We start from the raw sequence: 25,180 nt of genomic DNA on the forward strand, positions 1-25,180 counted from the left end.
TACCCCGTTAGGTAAAACATGAATATATGCTTTTTATATAAAATCACTGCCAATGACACCATTTTGGAAAAGCAACTGAAGGAAGCTTTCCATTTCCGCTTTTAAGGAAAGCGGATAGAGAACAGGTGGTGTTTAATGAATTTTTTTGAACTATCCAAAATATCCTTGATCATTTTTATAATTTACATCATATATCCCTTCTAATTTTTAGTCATTCATCGTTCTTTACCTTCTCTTCTACTCCCTTTTCTTTTCTTTCACTAGTTCATTCTTCTCCTTCTCTTCACTCTTTCTTTTAATTTCTCTTGTGGTATAGTTGAGCCACTCCCTAAGAACGAGAGGACTCAGATACTTTTAATTTTTTTTTTCTTTTTCATTTTTATTTATCATTCCTCCTCCTTCATCACCCAATACACCTCTGTTGGTAGTTAGAACTCTCAACTTTTAGGGTGTGTTTACTTCTCATTTCTGTTCAGTTCAATTTTTTACAAGCGTCAGAAAAACTCGTCTCCCATAACATATATATATATTTTTACTAATTATTCTTGATTTTTATGCTATTTCAGTCATTGAAGGAAAAATGTACAAATTATCTGTATGTATTCTACTTTCTCCTTGCTGGTGAAGGACCAGCAGTGAGCACAAGCATTGACACCCCATCATCCTTAAGAAACTTGTTCTTCAATTCCCTCAAAGGCACATCCAATTCAACCGTAAGCGGTGGAGTTTCCGGTACTTCACAGCAACCTTTAATTTCCATTAATGTACTTTGTGGCACAACATTATCTTTTAATTCAGCAATATCCAATTTAAGTTGCTCCATCCCCTCCTCTATATTCTTTGCCACAACCAAGGTCTCTTTCTCATCCCTTATTCCATGCACGCTCAGTATAGCTAACAGAACTTTTAGAGATTTATCCAAATCTTGATTCCAAGGAGGGGTCTGAACATCGCAGTCTTGTCCTTTACATCTATAACGGCAGCAAACAGCACCCCAAATGCTGCTCCAAGAGCAACCCCACCAACAAACTCCCCTACCATTCTTGATTGTTCACAACAAAACCCAATAACAGCGAAATCAGAAAATTTTGTATTCACTTTAGTCTAAGCTTTTAAGACAAGAGAGCAGAGAAGTATGCAAAACTTAATGCTTTCTGAGCCCCAGCCCATTGACTTTGCCGTTGACTGATGAACCAGGCAAATGCATTGCTTCTAGGAAACTCCCACCCAGAGCTTCCGACCCTACATATTCTACAATTGTGTGCGTGTGTGCACACGCATACATGTTCGTTTGTGCATGTGTGCATACTCGTGCAATTCACATGTTATTTCCGTCATCTTAATTAACAAAAGTAAAGATGTGTCATCAAATAACAATAGTTAGGAAACTATTGGGAAAAAATCAACACAATTTATGCTACATGAACGCCAAACCTAGCCCAAAGTCCCAAACAATTGTAGGGACAATGGGACAGACAGACGTTGGTTTCTTGCACTGTACCTAACTATGTGCTCTGCAATATCTCATGCTATTTACAAAATCTAAAAAGTAGAAGAAAATAATAAACAAAATGCAATATAAATCACACAGATGTTGCTCCAACATATATTTGACGAAAGACAGGTCTCAAACTCCACGCTTGTGGAGCCAATTTAGGTTGATATTTTCTTTGGCAACCTTTATGCGTATATTTCCGAGATTATGCTCGAAGGGTTCCCATAAACTTTTTGTCTCTTCATCACATATCACTTCCTCTAACTTCTCAAGATCCAAAACAGATAGAGGCAGCTCCTGCAATCTCGAGCATTGTCTCATGTTGAGCTTTATCAAACTACTTAGTCCACCAATCTCTTCAGGCAACTCCTTAATGCTGAAGCAATCAGATATGTCAAGAAACAGTAACTTGGTGAGGTTCTTAATCGAGCCTGGAAGCTTTACCAAGTCTGTACAGGACCTTAGCCTCAACACTTCTAAATTGTACAGCTTCCCAATATCTTCAGGCAACGCAGATAGCTTATGACAGTGGGTGACACTGAGCTTCTTTAGGCAAATAAGATCACAGAGCTCAGCAGGCAATTCGACCAAATCATTGCAATAGTCAATGTTCATTTCCTCTAGATTTGGCAATGCATCTAAAAGTTCGACGAAACAGTTGCTGAAAGCTTGGCCGATATTACACATGAATAAAGATATCTTTTGTAGACTCTCCAATTGCCTGGGGTTCCTGGTTATGGAAGGAATTGAAATGCGCTCTAATCTAATCCTCCTCAGATTTGATAATGAACCCAGGAATTCAAAATTACTCAATTCAGCAGGTAAGAAACCATAATGTGTGACTATTAGAACCCTTAAGTTGTTCATTCTCACCACAAATTCAGGTAAGGCATAGTTCTTTGTCTTAAGATTCAGAACTAGAACCTCTGCTTCTGGTAGTTGCATGTTCTGCCATTTAGTTGAGAACTCTCCACCTGCAAATAATATGCTATTTGACGTGAGTGTGGGAGACATATTTAAATGTGAAAGTACTAATCAATTGTGTGTGCGTGTGTATGTGCACACACGCATACATGTTCGTTTGTGCATGCGTGCGTATTATGTAATTTCTGATTAGAGAGAGAGATAGAAAGATGAGACAACCAGTTGAGATAGATAATAGGCGAGCCTTCATGGGATGATCCAGCTGTTCTCTCCGCCGCTTGGGAGGCTTGTCTACAGATAAGTCTATAATCAGTCTTTTTCTATCTTCTATTGGGTCTAGTTTCGTATGATAAATAGCAAGCTCTCTAAGCATATCATGCTGGGTAACAAAGTGTTCACTGTAGTAGCCATCCACCTCCGTCTTCTCCTTCCTGGTTATAATCAAAACTAGGTTGCTCAGAAGAGATTCTTCAGCATTTATAATAGCAAAATTGTCATTAGCAGCTGATTGTGAATGAGATTATCATACACAAGAAGCATAGAAGCCTGCATACCTTGTGAGTATAAGATTGACCAGACTCCGGTTGGTGAGGTTATAGAGGTTCCCAATGCACAGATTGTCTTCATCTAGATCATATGACTCTGCCCACATATCAATGAGGGAAGTGGCAGGAATTCTTTGGTCTTCAGGAAATGAACCAAGGTCTAAGAAACATTCCTTGAGGATAGCATTTTCTTTCTCCAAGGCATCTAAGCTGCTTTGAAGACAAATAAACAAATCAGTTTCCGAATCAAGAATGGAACCTTTAGACCATTCCACTACTCTTTGCTGCCAGATCTCTGTTGGTTGTCCACAGAGTGAACTCCCAATCACTGTAAGAGCAAGTGGAAATCTCTTGCAGCGCTCTACTACCTGCAGTTTAATTGGCCCAAATGAAGTCAATTACTATTTGAGTTTCAGACCAAAAGTTCAAGTTATTCAATATCATCTCAATAATTTCATGAAGATGAAAAAATGGTTAAATCACTATCTACTTTTTTTCATTCTTATTTAGTTTTAGTCCATCAGTAAAAGAAGTATGTTATGATTATTTGCAGGTTGACATGGTAAAATGGATGTGTTTACTACTTGTGTGTATGTATGATTTGCATAAAAAAGAGAACATAGTTTATTTCCCCTTTTTGTGAGGCAGCAATAAACAATGCTGACCAAGAAATCACCTTTCTCCGAATATCTTCTGGAACAAAAGAGCTCTTATCTCCAAGGGATGCTGAATGATAAAAAAGAGTCATTGCATCTTTATCATCCAATGATTTTAAATAATATGGAGAACCGAATCCTCGAAATTCAGATCTTGATGTCACCAAAATCTTGGTATTTGGCATTTTCAATTCATCAAACTTCTGTAGAAGGGATCCAGACCAAACATCATCAAGGACCAAAAGTAAAGGATGTTGTCCTGCTTCCTTCAAAAATTGTTGTAGCCACTGAACTGCTTTTACTTCACTGTGGAAAGTAGGTACCTGGGAACCCATGTGTTGATATAGTTCTTGTACAACAAGGCCCAAGTTGGCCTCTTTCGAAACCGTGACAAAGAGGATATTGTTCTTGAATTTATCTATCCAAATACGATAAAGAAAGCTGTCACCAGGAGGTCATTTAAATCTGTGTACAATGGAGCAAACAAAAAGACATACACAATGGTAATTCTGAGGTCATAAAATGAATAGCTCTACCTAAATTTCAGCCCTAGCTAGCATATGCAAAGAGTAAGAAATGAGTAAAGCAATTGTCTTAAGAAAGCATGAAGCTATAAAAAATGCTTGGTAACTCTTCCAAAGTAAGAATTTCTATCGACCAATGAGATGGGTTTTAGTGTATTCCCTTAACTGCTGAAAACAATGAAAAGGAAAGAAGGAACCCTATATCAGCAATGGGGAAAAAATTTCAGAGTGAGACTCCGGATCTCTTTGAAACCACTCTCCCTTTTGCCATTCTAAAATGAAAGCATGAATTCTAAATCTAAGACACAATATTCAAGCAACAGCTCATTACAAGATCAGTTGCTTGACTATCAAGTTATTTAAATAATTTACATTTCTACAGCTCGATAATCTCATAGAAAAGGCTGCAAATTCAGGAATGATATGTGTAATATACCACTAATACGAATAAAATAATGTAAAATTTCAGATCACTACTTTTCAATTTGCAAGGTAATACTTCACAAATTAGAGGAAACTGATAAACCTTTGACTTCCCCATCTTGACAAAACTTTTTGGTCAAAGTGGTTTTCCCACATCCTCCAGGAGCAGTCACCACAAGCATTGATACACCATCATCCTTAAGAAGCTTATTCTTCACTTCCATCAAAGGCACATCCAATCCAACTGTAACTTGTGGAGGTTCAGGAACTGCACACCAACCTTGAATTTGATTTTGTACCACAACAACAGTACTCTCTTTTTTCTCCAATTTGGCAACACTCACTTTAATTTCCTCGACTCCCTCCCCTATATTGTTTACTTTTACCAAGGTCTGTAGCCCATCCCTTAATTTCAGCACACTCAGCATATTGAACAGTTTGGTAAGAGATTTTTCCAAATCGAGAAGTTTGTTGCTGTATTTCCACTTTTTGTAGACACTCCACCATCGAGTCTTTGCGCACTTGCCAACGAGCTTTGCACCATTCCTCATTTGTTTTTCAAAATTTTGTAGTTCCTCCTTTGAACGATCCAACTCCTTGTAGTATTTTTCTATCTCTTTCATCAGTGGTTCTAAACTGCCTAGCGTGGAGTTGATATCTCCGAGGAGGTGTTTGAACATCGTATTCTTCTCCTTTACATCCCAAAGGACACTCAACAACGCTCCAAATGCTGCTCCAAGCGCAGCCCCTCCAGCATCTACAGTCATTCTTGATTCTGTACAGCAAAACCCAACACCCAAAAGCAGAAAAATAGCAAAACCCAACACCAAAATCAGAAAACCAGCTAAACCCAACACCGAAATCAGTAAACTAGCAAAACCCAACACCGAAATCAGAAAACGAACAAACCCAACACCAAAATCAGAAAACTAACAAAACCCAACGTCAAAATAAAAAAACCTGTATGCACTTCGTTCTAAACTTGAAGGTAAGAGAGCAGAGCAGTATGCTGAACTCAATTCTTGTCCTTTACATCCATAAGGATATTCAACAGCACCCCAAATGCTGTTCCAAGCGCATCCGCATTCTATTTTTGATTCTTTAGAGCAAAACCCAACACCGGAATCAGAAACTTGTATTGTAGAGAGCAAAGCTGTATGCAAAACTCAATGCTTTTTGAGATAAAGAAGAAGAAGAAGCTTGAAATTTCTGCGTTGGACCTCCCGGAATCAGAATATGTTGTTTGTGACTCCCTGCAAGAGATTCATTAGGGAAGGTAGCTCGAAATTTCCACATGGAATGGAACCCATTCACTTGACCGTTGACCTTCATGAGACTAAGAAATTGACCAAGCAAGCAAATGCATCACTGTAAATCGATAACTATAGTCCTTCAAGAAACCGCCATGACCACAAAATTCCAGTTTTTACAGCTTACCGTTTCTAATAACCTTTCTCAACCTTCAGAGCTACTGGGAGACTTCCACTTGCACATTATTTAAGTAAAAACTGGAAAATAACCCACCGACCATTTTTTTGTGGAATGGGAAGTTGGGAACACAATTTTTTTTTTCTTTTTCATTGTGGGGAAGATTGGAAGAATTTAAATACTGATAAGACAGAAAGACAAAAGAATATTTATAGGATTTTTTTTTTTTTTTTTTTTTTTAAGTCTAAAACGAAAAAGTTCATAATCGATCCACCCATTTACAAAAATATAGTGACAGACTAGTCTACTTTAATGAGCAATGAGCCGAGTGCTCAGCACTTTCATCGAGCACTCGGCAATTGCCATTGTGCAATGATAACTGTTTGAATTGCATAAAAAACCTGTGTTATACTATTACTAATTGCTACTGTTTGACAGTGGCAATTTGTTTAGTTAAAAAGAAAAAATACGTCGAGCGCTCGACACAAAAAACATGAAATAAAATATAACTTGGGCTTTATTTGTAAAAAGTTGATCTATTTATCATTGCAAATTTTTAGATAAGTTTGTTTATTATTAAAGGTTGTACAATAAACTTTAGAGTAATTTACTTATATTTTTCTGGGCAAAAACAAAAAAAACAAAAATGGTAAAGCAGTAAATTACTAAATTGTTATAAGGTAAGAGAGCAGTTTTGCTCACCCTTTTAATTCAAGTGTATGCTCACCTCCTATTTAAAATGCTGCCATGTGTTGGAGTTATTAACCATGATTTAACTTATTATATTTAATTATTATTTAACAATAAACAATTCATACAAAACATTTTAAAATATTTAAGACTTCAGAAAAATAAAATAAAAAATAAAAAAACTTAAGAAAACCCATAGCCCACCTCTGTGTGCATATCTCCACCAACCCCCACCCTTTCTTCTTCCTTCTCCTCCTTCCTTATCCCAGACCTTCTACAACTAAACCCCAAGGTCAAATAAACCCAGCCCCCAGACAAAAATAAAAAAATATAATCAAAACCACAAGCGAACATAAATCGAAACCCAAGCAACCCAATCAAAAACTCATCTTCTTCTTCTTCATCTTCCTTCTCATACTCTGCGATTTCTTCACCTAACAACAAGACCCATGGGAGCCTATATTTCTCACAATTATTGGTATATTCATATCACACACAACAACCTCAAAAATGCCAAGAACACAGAAACACAAAATCAAAGAGAAATCAAAATCACATGAACACAGTAGAGAGAGAGAGAGATTTGGTAGAGGAAAAAAAAAAAGGAATCAACGAGATTTGGCAGAAAGAAATAGGAAGAAAGAGAGGGTGGAGAACGAGGAAGAATGAAAGAGTTGGGTTTTCTTAATTTTTTTTTGAAGTTTTAAATATTTTAAAATGTTTTGTATGAATTATTTATTATTGAGTAATAATTAAATACAATAGATAAACTCATGATTAGTTTTTTAAATACATGTCAGTATTTTAGATTTTAGATGAGAGGTAAGCATATACCTGAGTTAAAGGAGATGAGCCTCTCATAAGGTAAAGGTAATGTATCATTTGTTAAATTGCCACATAAATTAAAAATTATGTGAATAAAAGTATCAAAATTATGCGAACATACACTAATGGTGAGGTTAAAGGACAAGACTTCAAACACTCACAAATGGTTTGGGAATATAATGGGCTTTGTTGAGTAAAACTGTCAAAGTTTAGTTTTTCTTAAATGTAGGCCTATGTTGTTGGTCAAATCTCAGATTGTAAATTGAAGCCCCGAAAGATAATGGTTCTTTTTTATTTGGGATGAAGGAAAATGCCCCTGCAAGCCCAATGACCTTCAACCAAAACTTTTTCAGCCCAAACTTATCCCATTTCATAACTTTGCCCCCATAAAAACTCAGTCGTCAAAAAATGTTCAAAACTGATACCGGCTTAGTTGGCGCCACAGCCACCATACCCAGCTATGAAATCCTTGAACCCAAAAGTTTCCAAGGCTTTTCCTCTGCTATTCTTTAACAGAACCCACTCATTTTCTTCTCAAACCCAACTGAATAAACCTCTAACTGAGAAAACTTTCTTTAAATCCAACACCAAAGACGGCCTCATAAGCCGCTTATGCAAAGACGGAAAATTCAAAGAAGCCATAGACATTCTTTGCGAGCAAAAGCGCTTATCAGAAGCAGTTCAGCTACTCCACCGCATAGATAGACCCTCTGCTTCTATATACTCCACCCTCTTACAGCTCTGCCTTCAACAACGAGCTCTTGAGCTCGGCAAATTGGTCCATACCCACACAAGGGTATCTGGGTTCGTGCCCGGGCTGTTCCTTTGCAATCGTTTTATCGACTTGTATGCGAAATGTGGGAGTCTTTTGGATGCCCAGAAAGTTTTTGATGAAATGACTGATAGGGATTTGTGTTCTTGGAATACTATGATTTCTGGGTACGCGAAACTGGGGCAGCTTGATGAAGCTAGGAAAATGTTTGATGAAATGCCGGAGAGAGATAATTTTTCTTGGACTGCAATGATATCGGGGTATGTTCGCCATGAAAGGCCTAAAGAGGCTTTGCAGTTGTATAGGATGATGCAAAGGGGTGACAAGTCGAAGTCTAATAAGTTCACAGTGTCTAGCGCTCTTGCTGCTTCAGCAGCCATTCAGAGTTTAAGAATGGGGAAGGAGATTCATGGTTATATAACGCGAATTGGGTTGGACTCGGATGAGGTGGTTTGGAGTGCCTTGTCGGATATGTATGGGAAATGTGGGAGTATAGAGGAAGCTAGGAGCATTTTTGATAAGATGGTGAATCGAGATGTTGTTTCGTGGACAGCAATGATTGATAGATACTTTGAGGATGGGAAGAAGGAAGATGGATTTGCTTTGTTCTCGGAGTTGACAAAGTCGGGGACTAGACCAAATGATTTCACGTTTGCAGGGGTTTTGAATGCCTGTGCTGATCATGCTGCTGAGAACCTGGGCAAGCAGGTTCATGGGTACATGACAAGAATAGGGTTTGACCCCTTTTCATTTGCAGCAAGTGCCCTAGTTCATATGTATTCAAAGTGTGGAAACACTGAGAACGCGAATAAGGTGTTTCAAGGGATGCCCTGCCCAGATTTGGTTTCGTGGACTTCCCTGATTGTTGGATATGCTCAGAATGGTCAACCTGATGAGGCTCTTCTTTTGTTTGAGTCACTACTCAAATCAGGTACTCATCCTGATCACATTACTTTTGTAGGTGTTCTTTCTGCTTGTACTCATGCTGGTTTAGTTGATAAAGGACTTGAATACTTTCATTCAATTAAGACAAAGCATGGGTTAAAACATACTTCGGACCACTATGCCTGTGTTGTTGATTTATTGGCCCGAGCTGGCCGATTTGAAGAAGCTGAAAATATTATTAATGAAATGCCCATGAAGCCTAATAAGTTCTTGTGGGCTTCCTTAATTGGTGGTTGTAGAATTCATGGAAACCTCAAGCTGGCAAAGCGAGCTGCAGAAGCATTGTTTGAGATAGAACCCGAGAATCCTGCTACTTATATTACTCTGGCCAACATTTATGCTACTGCTGGTATGTGGGGTGAAGTAACAAAGGTCAGAAAGACAATGGATGAAAGAGGGGTAATAAAGAAACCAGGCTTGAGTTGGATTGAGATCAAGAGAGAGGTGCATGTCTTCTTAGTGGGAGATACGTCCCACCCGAGGTATAATGAAATGCATCACTTTTTGCGCGAGCTTTCAAAGAGGATGAAAGAAGAAGGGTATGTCCCTGACACGAACTTTGTGCTGCATGATGTTGAGGAGGAGCAGAAAGAGCAGAACCTCTTCTACCACAGTGAGAAGCTTGCAGTTGCGTTTGGCATTATTTCTACTCCACCAGGAACGGGAATCAAGGTTTTTAAGAATTTAAGGACATGTGTAGATTGCCATACTGCTATTAAATTTATTTCTAAGATTGTTAACCGAAAAATAATAGTGCGGGATTCAAATCGGTTCCATTGTTTTGAGGGTGGGAACTGTTCATGTCTGGACTATTGGTAATTTGAATCACCCAAAACGCTGTAAAGCAATTGAGTTGGACTTCTGAAAGATAAGCGTAAGGTCTTGTCTGCAATGTGGAACTTTCCACATATCCTTCTGAGTGGAAAGAACTAGAATCTGAACTTTCACCATCTTCAAAATCAATTGTGAAGATGGTGAGCTTGGAATGAAGAAATTGAATTCGGAGTTAATCCTGTTTTTTCCAGTGCATTACAGAAGAAAGGAAACAATACTGTTCAGAGTCAAGGAAGTTCTAAATTATGAGGTCTTGGAAATGGCTGAGGACTAGTTGAGGCATCAAGGGTACTACTATTCAGATCAAGCAAGTCTTAAATTCTGAGGTCTTGGAAATGGCTGAGTGCTTTTGGAGGCCTCAAGGTATAATATGGTTATCAACAACAATAGGGGACGAAACATAGAAGGGACTAAGAGGAGTCATGGCCCCTGCAAACTTCTGAAAAAAAAAAAATTTCAATATATCATATATGTAGAGAATACAAATGTGTTGCATTTATGTCACTTGTAAAAACTTTTTGTCTTCTCTTCTACTCTTCTCATCAACATTACAAAGATTCTCTAATGTGGAATTCTCTAGCCATTCAAATCCTTTAAAGATTTTAAGTAGAAAATAAAAATAAGTACTCTATAAAAGACTTCAAAAAACATTTTAAGTAAAAATAAAAGTCTTGAGAATAAATATGAGAGGTTTTTTTTTTTTTTTTAATGAATCATAAATCTTCAAGCCTAATTTCTTAGTTTAAAGTACTCAATCTAAAAAAATCACGTTAACTCTACACATTTCATTGTAAATTTGTACCATTAAGCCCCGTAATATCCTCCTAATGTTTGCAATGTTAAAAATGGTCCACCCCTTCATTGCAAATGATAAAGAAGCCCACGTTATAGGAGGCACTAATTCTACGCTTGGCGCATCTTTTTATTTATTTATTTATTTGGTGGTCCTACTATTTGGGATTAGATAGATTGCCATTGTCGAAGAATAACCATCACTATTACTGTTTTTTAAAGAGTACCATTTAAACTGTTTAAATATCATTTTTATGCGATCTTTTGGTCAGTGACAATGGTTGTATTTGCCGGATAGTGACAATGTTTAACCAAAAAAATGCCAAGCACTCAAATCATTAAAAAGTGGACCTACCCATAAAGCATGTGGGCGGCATGTCAAGCCATTATTGCTTTTGGGAAATTTTTTTTTTTTTGTTAAATTTTACAATAACATCAAATTGGAAAATAATATTTAAGAATTGGGTATTACACATACCATTGGTGACGTCGAGTAGTGCAACAAATGTGTAAAACCTAATATTCCAACAATAATTTGTTTAATATTCTTATAATAAATAAACTCTAAATGAATATATGTTCCGATAACCATTTGGTCTAGTCGTGGCACCCAGTCTCCTTTTCGTTGGAAAGAGGTCCTAAGTTCAAATCTCATGGACAACTGTTTGATAATAAAAAAACATAAAAATATGGATATTGACATAAAATTCTTATAAATACACAAAATTCTTGTGAATATGTTTTGGAGGCATAGTCTCACTCAAAGAATGTTTTATATCATTCATTATAATTACAGTCCGTAATTTTATTAGTAAATTATTCATAACCCCTTGTTTCGAATTAACTTGATTAATTCAAAACCCTCACCCTTAATGAAACTAATTCAAAACCCTCTATTAGAGACTTAATCTCTCCCACAACTCCTGTCAACTAATACCCATCAAAGTTTGACCTCTATTTTTTTTAATATTTTAGTTTTACCCATTTTTTAAATACTTTAGTTTCACCCTTTTATTGATTTTGTTCATTTACTTTTTTGCGGTTGTTTTCCCCAATTTGTAAGGGTAAATCCCTATTTTTGATTCAATTTCCTCCTATGGTATGAAATGGGCTTGGTGGAGGCATTATGTTAGGGTTTAACTTCAGAATTTTGAGCAACTACAAAAAATAGGGATATTTGTAATATTGAAACTTTTTATTGACTTATTTATAAATGACCCTTTATTATGTATATGAGGTAGGGCTGTCCATCGGTCGGATCGAATCGGTAAATGCCCTTGTCGATTCGATTTCCGAAAATTTCGGTAATCCAGTTTTGATGCCGATTTCCGAATCGATTTTTTCGGATTTCGGCATTTTTCGGATCCTTCGGATTTCGGTATATTTCGGTATTTTCGATCCTTAGATATTTGCAGGCCTTCTCATTTCTCTCCCCTTATTATGCATTTTCCCAAATACCTACACACAGATTCACACCAAAACCCAGGATCGAAACAACACACAGAAACCATGGGGAGGGAGAACAGACAAAACATAAAGCATCAAACATTCACATCAGCTTCGATTCACAGACTCACAGAGTTTCTAGGGTTTGATTTGGGAGTTTTCAGCTCGATCAAAATTGGACCCATGCGTTTACACCAATTGACAGAGCTCGGAGTGAGGAGAAGAATGGGACCGGAATCGCCGCAATCAGCCGTCGGAGTCGCCGGAATCGAGCTGGGGAAGCCGCAGACTTCTCGGCTTCAAAGTACCATGTACGGCGGTCGTTGGGGCTGTTGGTGATCACCGAAGGAAAAAGCATGCCCAGAGGAACGTTGTGGGACTATCCCGACGACGAGAAGTCGCCGGAGTGAAAAAATCCGGCTAAGGGGGGTTTCGGGTCTGGTGTGTTCGATTGGGTTTTTGGCTGGGATTTTGGATGATCAGAATCTAGAGGGAGATAAGGGAGGAGAAGACGAGCATGAAATGCCCGGCCACGTCGTCAGCCACCGTCGGACGGCGGCCGATCATAGAGAAAGGGAAATCAGGAAGGGAGGAGAGATGAGAGAGGAGAGAGGAGAGAGAAGAGAGAGTTGGGGGATGCGGCTGGTTTAGGAGAGAAGGAAAAAAATTCTAAGTTTAGGTTTTTATACTAAAACCCTACTGTATGAAAAGACCAAATTGCCCCTCATAACTTCAAGCGTCCCTAATTTCACCATCGTAAGTCTGATTCGGGTTCCGTTGACGTCTACACGATCGTAGGCTCGAACTCTACCTATCTAGACTATAATTAAATTATAAATCCTAATAAAATTTATTGTTCCTCAATAATTCACTTAAATCAGTAAAATTCAAAATAAACCCTATTAAATACCATATACCCTAAACATAATCAATACCCTATCCTAGATCCTATACATATACCCTATACTAGTATCTCTATATATACCCTATACCATATCCTAGCTAGTAATGGTGTAGGAACAACCAATAATAATTTGATTAGTTTTGGGGTTTAGTCAGATTAAGGTTTGGCCAATTGGGGGTTTATAAATATACATATATATATATATATATGAGAACATCTCTGATCGAAACCGTCTATGTTTTAGGAAATCATTCAAATATCATCTATGCAAAAAATCATTCAAATCGAAAATTGTTTAGCCATTTGATTAGTATTAACAATATTGAAATCTAATTGATGAATTGTGTTTGCATGTCTACATAGTTTAGATGAACAATAATGACTGATTTGACTAATTTTTTGCGATGATAATCTTTAAGGAGAGACCTAAAAAATGAATGGTTTCGATCATTAAAATACAATGGAGAATGGATTCCACAAAGAATCTCTTAAGTATTCTTAAGAAAAACTGAGAAAGTGAGGAAGAGAGAGTCACCGGGGGGGGGGGGGGGAATAGGGGTGGGTGGGCGCAAAAAAAAAAAAGAAAGGAAAGAAAAAAATGAAAAAAAAGAAAGGAAAGAAAAAAAATTGGAGTTTGGGCAATTGGGGTTTCGATTGCGGTTTTGTTTGGGGTTTCAATTGAGATTTTGTTTGGGGTTTTTTAGTTGTTTTAATTCATGTAATACATTTCTATATAAATAAATAATTAAAAATATCTTAAACCCTAATATAAACTATAGTATAAGACTATAATACCATAATACTAAACCCTAATATAAGACTATAATACTATATGTTATATGTTATATACTTATATATGTTACATATATAAATTATAGTATTATAAACTATGTAGTATATACTATCAATATATAAACTATAGTCCTATAGTATTATAAACTTTATAAACTATATACTATCAAATATATAAATTATAGTCTTATAGTATTATAAACTATATACTATATTATATACTATTAATTATATAAACTATAGTCTTATAGTATTATAAACTATATACTATCAAATTATAGTAACTACTAAGAACTAATTAGTTTATAACTTTATATATAACTATATATTATATACATAAACAATGTTAGGTATATAAACATTATAGAGTAATTAATAAATAATAATAGACTTAGTGTATAGAGTTTAGTGTTTAGAAATTAAAATTGTATGCTTAATTGGGTTTTAAGTTTTAAGTTTTAAGTTTTAACTTTTAATTATAGTGTATGGGATATTAATAGAGTTTAGTGTATTTAACTTTTAACTTTTAAGTTTATGATATAAGATAAAGTGTATAGACTATAGAGAATATATAATATATAAGGTAAAGTGTCTAAAACTATAAGTTATAACTAAAAGTCTAAAACTATATACTAATTAGTAATTTTATTATATAGGGTATAAGTATAACTAAAATTATATATTAAAACATTATTATATAAGTAGTTTATACTTTGTACTATATACTATATAGAGTTATAAATTATATAATATATAAAGTTAGTAAAGTTATAAACTATATATTTATATAAACTATATGACATTATAAACTATATACTATATAAACTATAAACTATATAAACTATATACTAAGCATATTAATGTAATAATAATACATATAAATATATATAATCATATACTAACCATATTAAATTATTAATGTAATAATATTACATATAAATATATATAACTAAATTTCGGTAATTGTTTCGGATTTTTCGGTATATATTTTGGTTTTTTCGGTAATAATCGATTCGGTTGCTTTCGGTCATAATTTTCGGTAATCGGTCGGTTTACCAATTTTTTTCGGTTTTTACCAAAACCAAACCAATTTTTTCGGTAATTTTTTGGTTTCGGATATTCGATTTTCGGTATGTTAAAATCGATTTACCAAACCAAAAAATTTCGATCGGTAGTCGGTCGGTTCGGTAAATACCAAACCAATGGGCAGCCCTAATATGAGGGTATAAAAGACTAGAAATTTTAAGTATTAAGAGGTTTTGAGAAAGTTTTTATATGAGTGGGGGTTTAGGCAAAGTTTTTGGGTGGTTAGGGGATTTAAAATTACGGATTGAAAATCTTATTGATGTTTTATGTTTCTACCCCTCAATCATGAAATCTTATCTCTGCTCTTGGCCACGCTATCAAGATAGCCTTCACTGTTTGATCAATGTGAGAAGAAAGGAACCATTGTCATTCAAAATTGAAAATTGTTTGCTGCTAGATCATTCAACATCAATTGTCCTATGTGTGACCATGACTGGAAGAAATTTACAGCATACATGTACTGATTATAAAATTCAGTATTGTTGAACAAAATAAGTGTCTTTATAGACACAACTTTGTAATTAGGATTGTTCATCAGTTTAGAATCCGTACGTGGATATCCCATCTAGTCCAACCCAATTCAATAGGTTAGATGTACTAGTTTTGAAAATTGAAATTTTTTTTTTTCCTTTACAGTCCCTAAGCAATAATGGCTTTGTTGTATGAGATTCTTTTGTTCAAATATTTAACAGTTGCAACAATTCATGACTGCAACATCATTTAAATTTCCTAGGAGTCTAGGATTGAAGATAAAACATATTTCTTAACACAAAAAAAAATAAAAAATAAAAACACAATTGTCAAAACACAAGCGACTGAAGTAGCACTAAACATGTGACACATTGAATTCTTTACAATTATAGCAATGTACTTGGATTAGTTTGATTTTTGTCGGTTTTTACCCGTGAAGATGGACAACTGATTCAATTATATTAGTCTTTCAGATTTCAAATCTAGTTGGATTGTATTAAAAAGATGGATTCAGTTTAGATTTTGAACCCCATACTTTGTCCACTACCCTAATAAAAGTGCATATAGACACAAGTTCACATGCAACACAGCAAAAGACACTCTGCCAAAACGTTTTCTCATGCACAAAAGCCACCTTTGCTTTGTTTCACTTTCACACTCACTTTTTCATGAACTACCATGCACTCTTACAATGGACTCTATAATCCACCTGACAACTCACTTGGTACACCCAACACAGTCATACTCACTCTTATCTTAGATATTTGGTTCACTCTACTTCACCTATAAATTTGTAAGTTCAACTTAGAACAAATTAAAAAAAGACAAGATGCATGAGGAAGAAATTGAGAAGAAGGAGATGATGATGATGATGAAGAATGTCATTCCCAACAAACAGATTGTGCTGAACCAGTATGTAATTGGGTACCCAAAAGAGAGCGACTTTGGATTGAGATCCTCAACAATCAATTGCAGCCTTTCATCCCATGGATCCGCAGCAGCTGTGCTTCTCAAGAACCTGTACCTCTCTTGTGATCCTTACATGCGTCACCGCATGTCCAGTCATGTCTGTCATTCTGCCACTATTATCCAATCCTTCACCTCTGGCTCTGTCCTTGTGGGGTATGGGGTATCCAAGGTCATAGAATCCACACATCCAAGCTTCCAGGAAGGTGACTTCGTTTGGGGATTGATTGGGTGGGAAGAATACAGTGTGATCACTAACCCGGATAGCCTAAACAAGATCAAGTACACTGACGTTCCCCTCTCATACTATGCAGGCATTCTGGCAATGCCAGGAATTGCTGCTTATGTTGGATTTCACAGTATATGTTCTCCGAAGAAAGGGGATTCTGTGTATGTTTCTTCTGCATCAGGAGGAGTTGGCCAGCTTGTTGGTCAATTTGCGAAAATAATGGGTTGCTATATTGTTGGAAGTGCTAGCACCAAACAGAAGGTTGACATCTTGAAGCAGAAGATGGGATTTGATGAAGCATTCAACTACAAAGAGGATCATGATTTGGGTTCAGCACTAAGGAGGTACTTCCCAGAAGGGATTGACATTTACTTTGACAATGTGGGGGGTCACATGCTTGATGAAGTTATCTTGCACATGAAAGTTCATGGCCGCAATGTGGAGGGTGTACAGAATCTGTTCAGCCTGATCACAAAGCGGATTCACATGAAAGGGTTCATTGAGACTGATTTTAACCTCATATATCCGGAGTACGTTGAGTTTTGTATCAAACACTTGCAGGAAGGGAAGTTGGTCTATGTTGAAGATATTGCTCAAGGCCTAGAAAAGGCCCCATCTGCTGTAGTTGGAGTTTTCTTTGGTCACAATGTTGGTAAGCAGCTGGTTTGTATTGCTAATCAGTAAGATTCTTCTAAAATTCATTTAAAATGGAAATAAAGGTTTGATACTATTTAGAAGTTTTCATATATGTTAATTAATTGATCTGCAAGCATTTTGCCTCATAAGTGATATTATAAAAGTGTAATTTACATAGATAGTTTTGCAGTGCAGAGTTGCATTAAGGGATTGCACTCTTATTTCTTCTGCAATAAGGATTACATAATTTTGCTGTTTTAAAACTCACATCAACAACATAAACAATTATGTTTACATTATCAATCCTATACTGGTGGGACTTCCACATGACTAGCACTAAGCATGTGACACACAGAATTCCTCACAATTAAAGAAATGTAAATGAATTTGTTTGATTTGTGTTGGTTTTTTACTCCTGAAAATGGATAATTGATTCAATAAGTTAGCTCTTTAGCTTTCACATCTAATTAGATTGAATTAAACCAATGGATTCTGATTAGATTTTGAACCCCATACTTTTTGCACTACCCTAATAAAAGTGCATATAGACACAACACACTAAGAGACACTACCAAAAAGTTTTCTCATGCCCAAAACTACAAAAGCTACCTTGCTTTCTCTCCTTTCATCCAACGCCTCATTTGCTACCCCTATCACAGTCACTTTTTCCTACACAACTTGCATTCTTACAGTGAACTCTATAATTCATCCTACAACCCATGCACTTGCTACTCCCAACACGTTGTCATACTCACTCTTATCTTAGCCTCTTATTTGCTTCATCACTCTATTTCATCTATATATAAATTTGTAAGTTCAACTTAAAACAAATTTTAACAAAATATAAAAGATGCATGAGGAAGAAATTGAGAGAAGAAGGTATGTCCCTGACACGAACTTTGTGCTGTATTCAAAAAGTTTAAGATTTTGATGGACTTCAGTAGCACACGTGATGTTCAGATGTGGGGTGCAGGAAAGAAAGAAGAGTCAAGGAAGCAACCAAATTTTCAATTTAAATGTATTCAATGGTCATGTTAAACATTTTATAAATGTGTTAAAATGTGTTGTATTTGAGGCAACATGATATGAATATTAGATGTGTTAATTCGAGTAAATATTGCAAATGACCTTTTTTTTTTTTTTTTTAACGAATGAGAGATTTCATTGAAGCAAAACAGGGAATTACAAGAGTACTGCAGCCAACAGAACAACAAAGCAGGCCAACACAAACTAACCAGAACAAGCAAGTGAACTGCAAAGTTACAAAACAAAGAGTAAAACCATCTAATATGTAAATGACCTTTAACCTTTAATCGTATTGAGTTGACATAATTATTAAAGTAAACTCAAATCATATTTTTTTGTAAAATTTTTTTTTATGGAGCAAGACCATCTAATATGTGATATCACATTTAGTCATTGATATTGATAATGATTAATGACTAATTAATTTGTCCATTTCTTCATTCTACATTTGCGAAGATTCTTAATGTCTCATGTCACATTTTTTTGTTGTCCATTCTTAGGTCAACTTTGGTCATTTGACAACTATATTTCATTTCACATGCTTATGCTTACCTTCTATAAATTAAAAAATATGAGAAATTCTTAAAACGTCTATGGTAGTAATTCTTTCATGTGTGCGTTTTATGCACCTGTTCTATTAAAAAATTACTCTAAAATAAGATTTCAAGAACTATCAGTCAAGGTCTCAAAATATTAGGTATTCGAAATTGCCCTTGCTATAGAGCCAGTAGCCACTCAAGACATCAATGAATGGACCTAACCTGCCAAATCAGGGTTGTAAATGAGCCGACCTAAATGCATGACCAACAATCCATATGCCAATTTTGACTTAAGCCTATATCATTGGCAACAAGTGCCAACAACCCATCACCTCGTTAGGTTCTTATCAGTAGTACACTTCAATGTTTAATTGTTTATAGTGTATTGATGTGGCATATGTAGTTTGGATTAAGTTTCATTTTTGTCTCTATATTTTTTAATTATTCTAATTAATTTTGGTCGTGCCTTTTACAAATTATTATAATTTAAGAATATATTAGTATTTTTATTTATTAATTCATCAAATGTGTTGTATTTTTTGCCTTGTACTTTACAAATCGTTATAATTTTTGTCATGTATTTTATAAATTATTGCAATTTTGACCATATACTTTATAAATCGTTGTAATAGTGAAATTCGTTGGATTTAAAGTGGCATGTACAAATATCAAAGCCTATAACAAGTCCACCATTGATCCCTTAAGAATTCGTTAGATTTCTCACTAGCTCTTCACGTCAGGGTCCCTCCGCGCTCCCTCTCTCCTAACTCTCTCTTCCAAGCAAACCGAGAAAGATTTAATGGGAAATGGACTGCCCAATTTGGCTTTAAATGGATATAACCGTGGTCCCCAAGCACATACTCAAATACGCCATTGTCTCACTGACCCCTCTCAGATTACGTACACGTACACGGTACACCTTCAACCCCCTGCCATAAATTTAATATGACCTCAGTTCTTTAAATGCACCCCCAAAGTCAAAGTATTTGCTTCACTTCACGGACCTGATCCTCTACCAGTTTGATTGGTACCAGACTTTTAATCTCAGCCTTCAAATATTATTCTGTGGCTAAGATCTTACCACATCTACAAACTTATATTTTTCCTAAAATAATATTTATGAAAATTAAAAAAACAAATTAAAAAAATCTATCAGCCACTGCCCACCATACCTCACGCCACCTACCTCCCCTCTCCTTCCTCCCGACCACCCAAAACATACAGAGACACACTCATTTCCTTCTCTCTATTCCTCTCCCTTTTGTCTCTCAAGTAGTAGTTGAGAATGGAAATGGGTTTTGTTACCCAAACAAACACAAGCTGGTGGGTGTTTACTCTCCCTGCTTTTCTTGGGTCCTCAAACCTTGTTGATCATGGCTATGTTGGACTCCTCTATCTTTCAATCACCTTTCTCTGTCTTGTTCTTCTCACTTGGGCTTTTGCCGTTGGCGGCGTTGCGTGGAAAAACGCCGCTGACCGCTCCCTCAAGCAGTCTACCAAGATGCTCATGTCCAGTCGCGCCATCGGCTTTGGCCCCAGCCTTTCTTTAGCTGTTACAACTCTGTTTTTCTTTAAATTTCTAACAAAAATTCATTTGGGGGGTTTTGGCTTTGGAATTGAGGTGGGTCTGATTGCAACTTTGGAGTGGGTATGTGTAATCTGGGTCTTTAAGGGACGAGAGTGTACAGAGGCAGAGAAGAAAAGAAAAAGAAAGAAAGGGGAGGAGGTGGGGTGGGTGGTAGGAGGGAGGTCGGGACGGAGGGAAGGGACGGAGGGAAGGGGAGGTAGGTGGCGTGAGGTGTGGTGGGCAGTGACTCGTAGATTTTTTTGTTTGTTTTTTTAATTTTTATAAATATTATTTGAGAAAAAATATAAGATTTGTAGATGTGGCAAGATCTTAGCCACAGAAGAATATTTGAAGGTTGTGATTAAAAGTTTGGTACAAGTGGTACCAATCAAACTGGTAGAGGATCAGGTCCTCACTTCACACCGATAAGTGATTACACCCCACTTGCTACATTTATGATCTGTCACACTCACTCTTCCCTACACTTCTTACACTCTTTCAATGGACTCTATAATTCACCTTACAACCCGCTTGCTATACCCACAAAGTCATACTCACTCTTTCTTAGACTCTTGCTTCCCTCTACTTCACCTATAAATTTGCAAGTTCAACTTCAAAAAATAAAAAGTAAAAAGGACTTGAAGATACACGAGGAAGAAATTGAGAAAAAGAAGATGATGAAGAATCTCATTCCCAACAAACAGATTGTGCTGAACCAGTATGTGACTGGGTACCCAAAAGAGAGTGACTTTGGATTGAGATCCTCTACAATCAATTGCAGCCTTTCCCATGGATCCACAGGAGCTGTGCTCCTCAAGAACCTGTACCTCTCTTGTGATCCTTACATGCGTCACCGCATGTCCGGTAATGTCCTTCATCTTGCCACTGCTATCCAATCCTTCACCCCTGGCTCCGTCCTTGAGGGATATGGTGTATCCAAGGTCATAGAATCCACACATCCAAGCTTCCAGGAAGGTGACTTCGTTTGGGGAATGATTGGGTGGGAAGAATATAGTATGATCACTAACCCGGATAGCCTAAACAAGATCAAGTACACTGATGTGCCTCTCTCACACTATGCAGGGATTCTGGGAATGCCAGGAACTGCTGCTTATGTTGGATTTTACGACACATGTTCTCCGAAGAAAGGGGATTCTGTTTATGTTTCTTCTGCATCAGGAGGAGTTGGCCAGCTTGTTGGCCAGTTTGCGAAAATGATGGGTTGCTATGTTGTTGGAAGTACTAGCACTAAAGAGAAGGTTGACCTCTTGAAGCACAAGTTGGGATTTGATGAAGCATTCAACTATAAAGAGGAGCATGATTTGGGTTCAGCATTAAGAAGGTGCTTCCCAGAAGGGATTGACATTTACTTTGACAATGTGGGCGGTCACATGCTTGATGAAGTTATCCTGCACATGAAAGTTCATGGCCGGATTGCGCTCTCTGGTATGATTTCACAATACAATATTGATGAACCAGAGGGTGTGCACAATCTGTTTAGCCTGATCACAAAGCGGATTCAGATGAAAGGGTTCATTGAGATCGACTTCAAGCACATATATCAACAGTACGTTGAGTTTTGTATCAAACACTTGCAGGAACGGAAGTTGGTCTATGTTGAAGATATTGCTCAAGGCCTAGGCAAGGCCCCATCTGCTCTAGTCGGAATTTTCCATGGTCGTAATGTTGGCAAGCAGGTGGTTTGTATTGGTAATGAGTAAGAATCTTCTAACAAGCATTTGAAATGGGAATAAAGGTTTGAAACTACTGCTTTTATTATTTAGAAGTTTGCAGTTATGTTACTTGATTTGCAAGCAATTTGCCTCATAGGTGAATTTATAAAAGGGTATTTTACAAAGATAGTAGTGCAGTACAGATTTGCCAATGAGTAAGATGCACAACAGTTCAAGGCCATCATCTTGGGCACTTGGCTATTATAAAACACAATTCACAGAAACTATACAGTATTGAAAAGCCTCCAATTTCACTATGGGAATTTGGTTTACATTCCTCTGCTTATTTATGACCAATATCAATAACAGAAACAATAATGTTTACATGGATTAATCATATGCTGGTGTAAGACAAATTAAGATTTAAAACAATTTTGTATATACAAATTAAATTTAACAAAAGAATACATGCATTACCAATTTGGTATCTATCTAATATTCAAAAAAAATTTGTAACACTTTCCATATGTTTGGACAAAGCTCTCTGTTATTCTACCACAGCCCCACACCAAACCAAAATCAGAAAAATTCACTTTGGTGCATACTGTCTGCACAACCCTTTTCAATCCAGAAAACTTACCCAAACCTTACTTGCACTTAGCTTGAAAATCTAAGAGCTACTGCCACCCCCTACTTCATTCACATCCATTTGATCCCCTCTCTTACACAGAACCCTTATCTCAGCCGAAATCCTTATAACATCCAATGCCACCTTCACTAGCAAATCAATGGTAATCAGCCAGCGAAGAGAGTCATCCAATTCTTGGAGCTTTTTGTAATACCTTTGGCTCTTGCACAAGTTATTGCAGCAACCCACCTATTCGAATGTGCCTTGAGGCCCTTCACCCACTCCTAACACAACCTTATGGCACATATCGGAGTCTGTTTTTTTGGTGTCAACAGGCTTCACCAAAATTCCGGCACCCAACACAAAGCCCAAAACAATTCCCAGCTTAAGCATTATATGTTTATATACAATTGCTACAAGTATCCAGGCGATATAACTAACTGCACGCAACAACACCCAGAACAATTTGCAGACTAACCATAAACCCTCGGCAGTTATAGCCAACACAAACCACTTTCTCTGATCTCCAGCAAGAAGAAACTTGACCTTGATCAAATAGTAAACAACAAACACGATCATACCTAATGAGAAAAGCTCCAGCATCTTCTTTGTCAAAAGCAAGTTCTCCTTCATATCCCTTGCTTCGTGTGCTTGCAGTATAAGAAGGTGTCTTTTGAGAGAATCATCCAATTCACCAAGTTTTTTGGTGTAAGAAACCTTCATGCGTAAATTCCACATACGAATCTTGGAGAAGTTGTTGACGAGTTTTACGCCCTCAGAGAATGTCATTTTGAAACTCTCTATTTCCTTGTTTGGGAGACCCAATTTCGTGTTATGATCTTCTATCTGTTTGATCACCGGTTGTAGAGAGTCTAACGTGGATTTGATGTTTTTGAGTACTTCGGGTTTAAACTGCTTAGACTTTCGAATCAGTTTCTCAACTCCCTTGTACAGCTCTGTAAATAGTAATCCTACTGCTGCTCCTGCTGCCAACTCGCCTACTCCTACCATTCTTGATTCTTTACAACAAAACACAAAACCATTAAAATCAGAAAACTTAGAGAAAAATTCTGGTACCGCCACGTATGACATACAAACTCATATATTCTTATTATCGGATTTTGAGAAGTTCATATGTTTGTATGAATACGATGTCTCTACCATATATATATGAACTCGATCAAGCTTGCATTCGTTTCAGTCTAAAAACATTAATAGAAGTTTATTAACCTTAGAAAATGTGAGACGATGAAGTGAATTAAAACCAAATCCAAACTCGATCAATATCCAAATAAAGCCTTTTGAGATAGACAAGCTAGATTTTTATTACTGCTTCATATACATGAGAACAGGATATGTTATTATGTTGCCTGCGACTCCTTGGGTTGAGCATATATATACTATAAGCTCCAACTTGCTGAGTACGTTAATTAAACGCGGTGGTTGAATACATATATGGTCCTAAACGCGGTGGCGTTAAATTGCTTGGAACCGGGCATACTAAAAGTTAGCGTGCTATTATTACCTAAAGAGAATTACTCACCAAGGGAATTAGTTGCTGGGATTCTGTGATGCCCAATATAATGTGATTTAGAGATGTGATTAACCTCAAAAACTGAGTTGTATGGCTCAATATAAGTCATGGATGTAAAGCGACATTTTATAAGATGAAGACCTCACACTTGAATAATGTCCACTGGGCTGATCTAACCATATAATAGGCCGCTGTGTTGGAGACTTGGAGTTTTGTGACTCAATACATACAAGTCAATGGATGTGAATTTCAAAAGAAACAAAATATAAGTTAGGAATCCACTGCTAATAGTACCGAGACCTAGACCTAGGTGATTTAATTGAGAGCAGTACCAAGTAGCCTTATTAGTAATGTTATATATACTTCTAACTTTTGGTACCTGCTCCACTTGCACATGCAGGAGCTTTACAATCCTCTCAATTTAGTCGGCATTGCTAAGAATAGTTTTTGTATGCATGGGACTTGCAGTTTTTATATAAATTTTGGTAGAATGTTATTATTTATGCACAAAAGTAGGCCCAAGCCCTCTGTCTCTTTATATTCTCTTTCTTCTGGGAAAGACCCCTCTGCCTTTCTTGAAAGAAGAAAAGGAAAAATGATGCAGCAAGCGTGGCTGTTAACCTCTTGAAAACGTCGCATGAAGGATAGAACTTGGAAAAGAAGATGGTTCGGAAATAGCAAGGGGGTGTTTTTGGGCTTGAAATTGCGTTCGAGCAACAGCTTAATTTGGCAGCTTGTGGCGGCCAAATTAAGGTGCTCAATTAATTAGTAGGCTTATTTACATATTTATTCCTTTTTTTTTTTTTTCCACAGCATATTTATATATCCCT

General features: G+C 36.5%; 4 protein-coding genes across 4 annotated transcripts; 3 read left to right on the plus strand and 1 right to left on the minus strand.

Annotated features, from left to right (window-relative positions):
* Window positions 1-1,361: 1,361 nt before the first annotated feature.
* On the minus strand, window positions 1,362-5,991 carry LOC147284508 (putative disease resistance protein At5g66900). Its single transcript, XM_086244018.1, has 6 exons — window positions 5,528-5,991; window positions 4,671-5,342; window positions 3,641-4,038; window positions 2,974-3,332; window positions 2,639-2,850; window positions 1,362-2,469 (listed from the first exon to the last, which is right to left on the minus strand). Exons 2-6 carry the CDS (start codon window positions 5,332-5,334, stop codon window positions 1,628-1,630), a joined length of 2,475 nt encoding a protein of 824 aa, XP_086100144.1. The 5' UTR covers window positions 5,335-5,342; window positions 5,528-5,991; the 3' UTR covers window positions 1,362-1,627.
* Window positions 5,992-7,954: 1,963 nt separating this feature from the next.
* LOC147284509 (Pentatricopeptide repeat (PPR) superfamily protein) lies at window positions 7,955-10,570 on the plus strand. Its single transcript, XM_086244019.1, has one exon. It carries the CDS (start codon window positions 7,971-7,973, stop codon window positions 10,044-10,046), a length of 2,076 nt encoding a protein of 691 aa, XP_086100145.1. The 5' UTR covers window positions 7,955-7,970; the 3' UTR covers window positions 10,047-10,570.
* Window positions 10,571-16,381: 5,811 nt separating this feature from the next.
* Window positions 16,382-17,431, plus strand: LOC147284510 (2-alkenal reductase (NADP(+)-dependent)-like). The gene has a single exon (XM_086244022.1). The coding sequence runs from the start codon at window positions 16,382-16,384 to the stop codon at window positions 17,429-17,431; it is 1,050 nt and encodes a 349-aa protein (XP_086100148.1).
* Window positions 17,432-20,745: 3,314 nt separating this feature from the next.
* On the plus strand, window positions 20,746-22,522 carry LOC147284511 (2-alkenal reductase (NADP(+)-dependent)-like). The gene has a single exon (XM_086244020.1). The coding sequence runs from the start codon at window positions 20,971-20,973 to the stop codon at window positions 22,234-22,236; it is 1,266 nt and encodes a 421-aa protein (XP_086100146.1). The 5' UTR covers window positions 20,746-20,970; the 3' UTR covers window positions 22,237-22,522.
* The last annotated feature ends 2,658 nt before the right edge of the window (window positions 22,523-25,180 follow it).

Source organism: Dryas octopetala, chromosome 5, assembly GCF_963921425.1.
Source record: "Dryas octopetala chromosome 5, drDryOcto1.1, whole genome shotgun sequence".
Taxonomy (NCBI): domain Eukaryota; kingdom Viridiplantae; phylum Streptophyta; class Magnoliopsida; order Rosales; family Rosaceae; genus Dryas; species Dryas octopetala.

What these genes read in the sequence shown, in the direction of transcription:
- LOC147284511 (XM_086244020.1), top strand. Translation starts at nt 20,971, where the DNA reads ATGATCTGTCACACTCACTCTTCCCTACACTTCTTACACTCTTTCAAT.
- LOC147284508 (XM_086244018.1), bottom strand. Translation starts at nt 5,334, where the DNA reads ATGACTGTAGATGCTGGAGGGGCTGCGCTTGGAGCAGCATTTGGAGCG. An exon ending in CAGAAGATATTCGGAGAAAG is followed by an intron (nt 3,333 to 3,640) that starts GTGATTTCTTGG and finishes ATTAAACTGCAG; the next exon opens with GTAGTAGAGCGCTGCAAGAG. An exon ending in CCTATTATCTATCTCAACTG is followed by an intron (nt 2,470 to 2,638) that starts GTTGTCTCATCT and finishes TATTATTTGCAG; the next exon opens with GTGGAGAGTTCTCAACTAAA.
- LOC147284510 (XM_086244022.1), top strand. Translation starts at nt 16,382, where the DNA reads ATGCATGAGGAAGAAATTGAGAAGAAGGAGATGATGATGATGATGAAG.
- LOC147284509 (XM_086244019.1), top strand. Translation starts at nt 7,971, where the DNA reads ATGAAATCCTTGAACCCAAAAGTTTCCAAGGCTTTTCCTCTGCTATTC.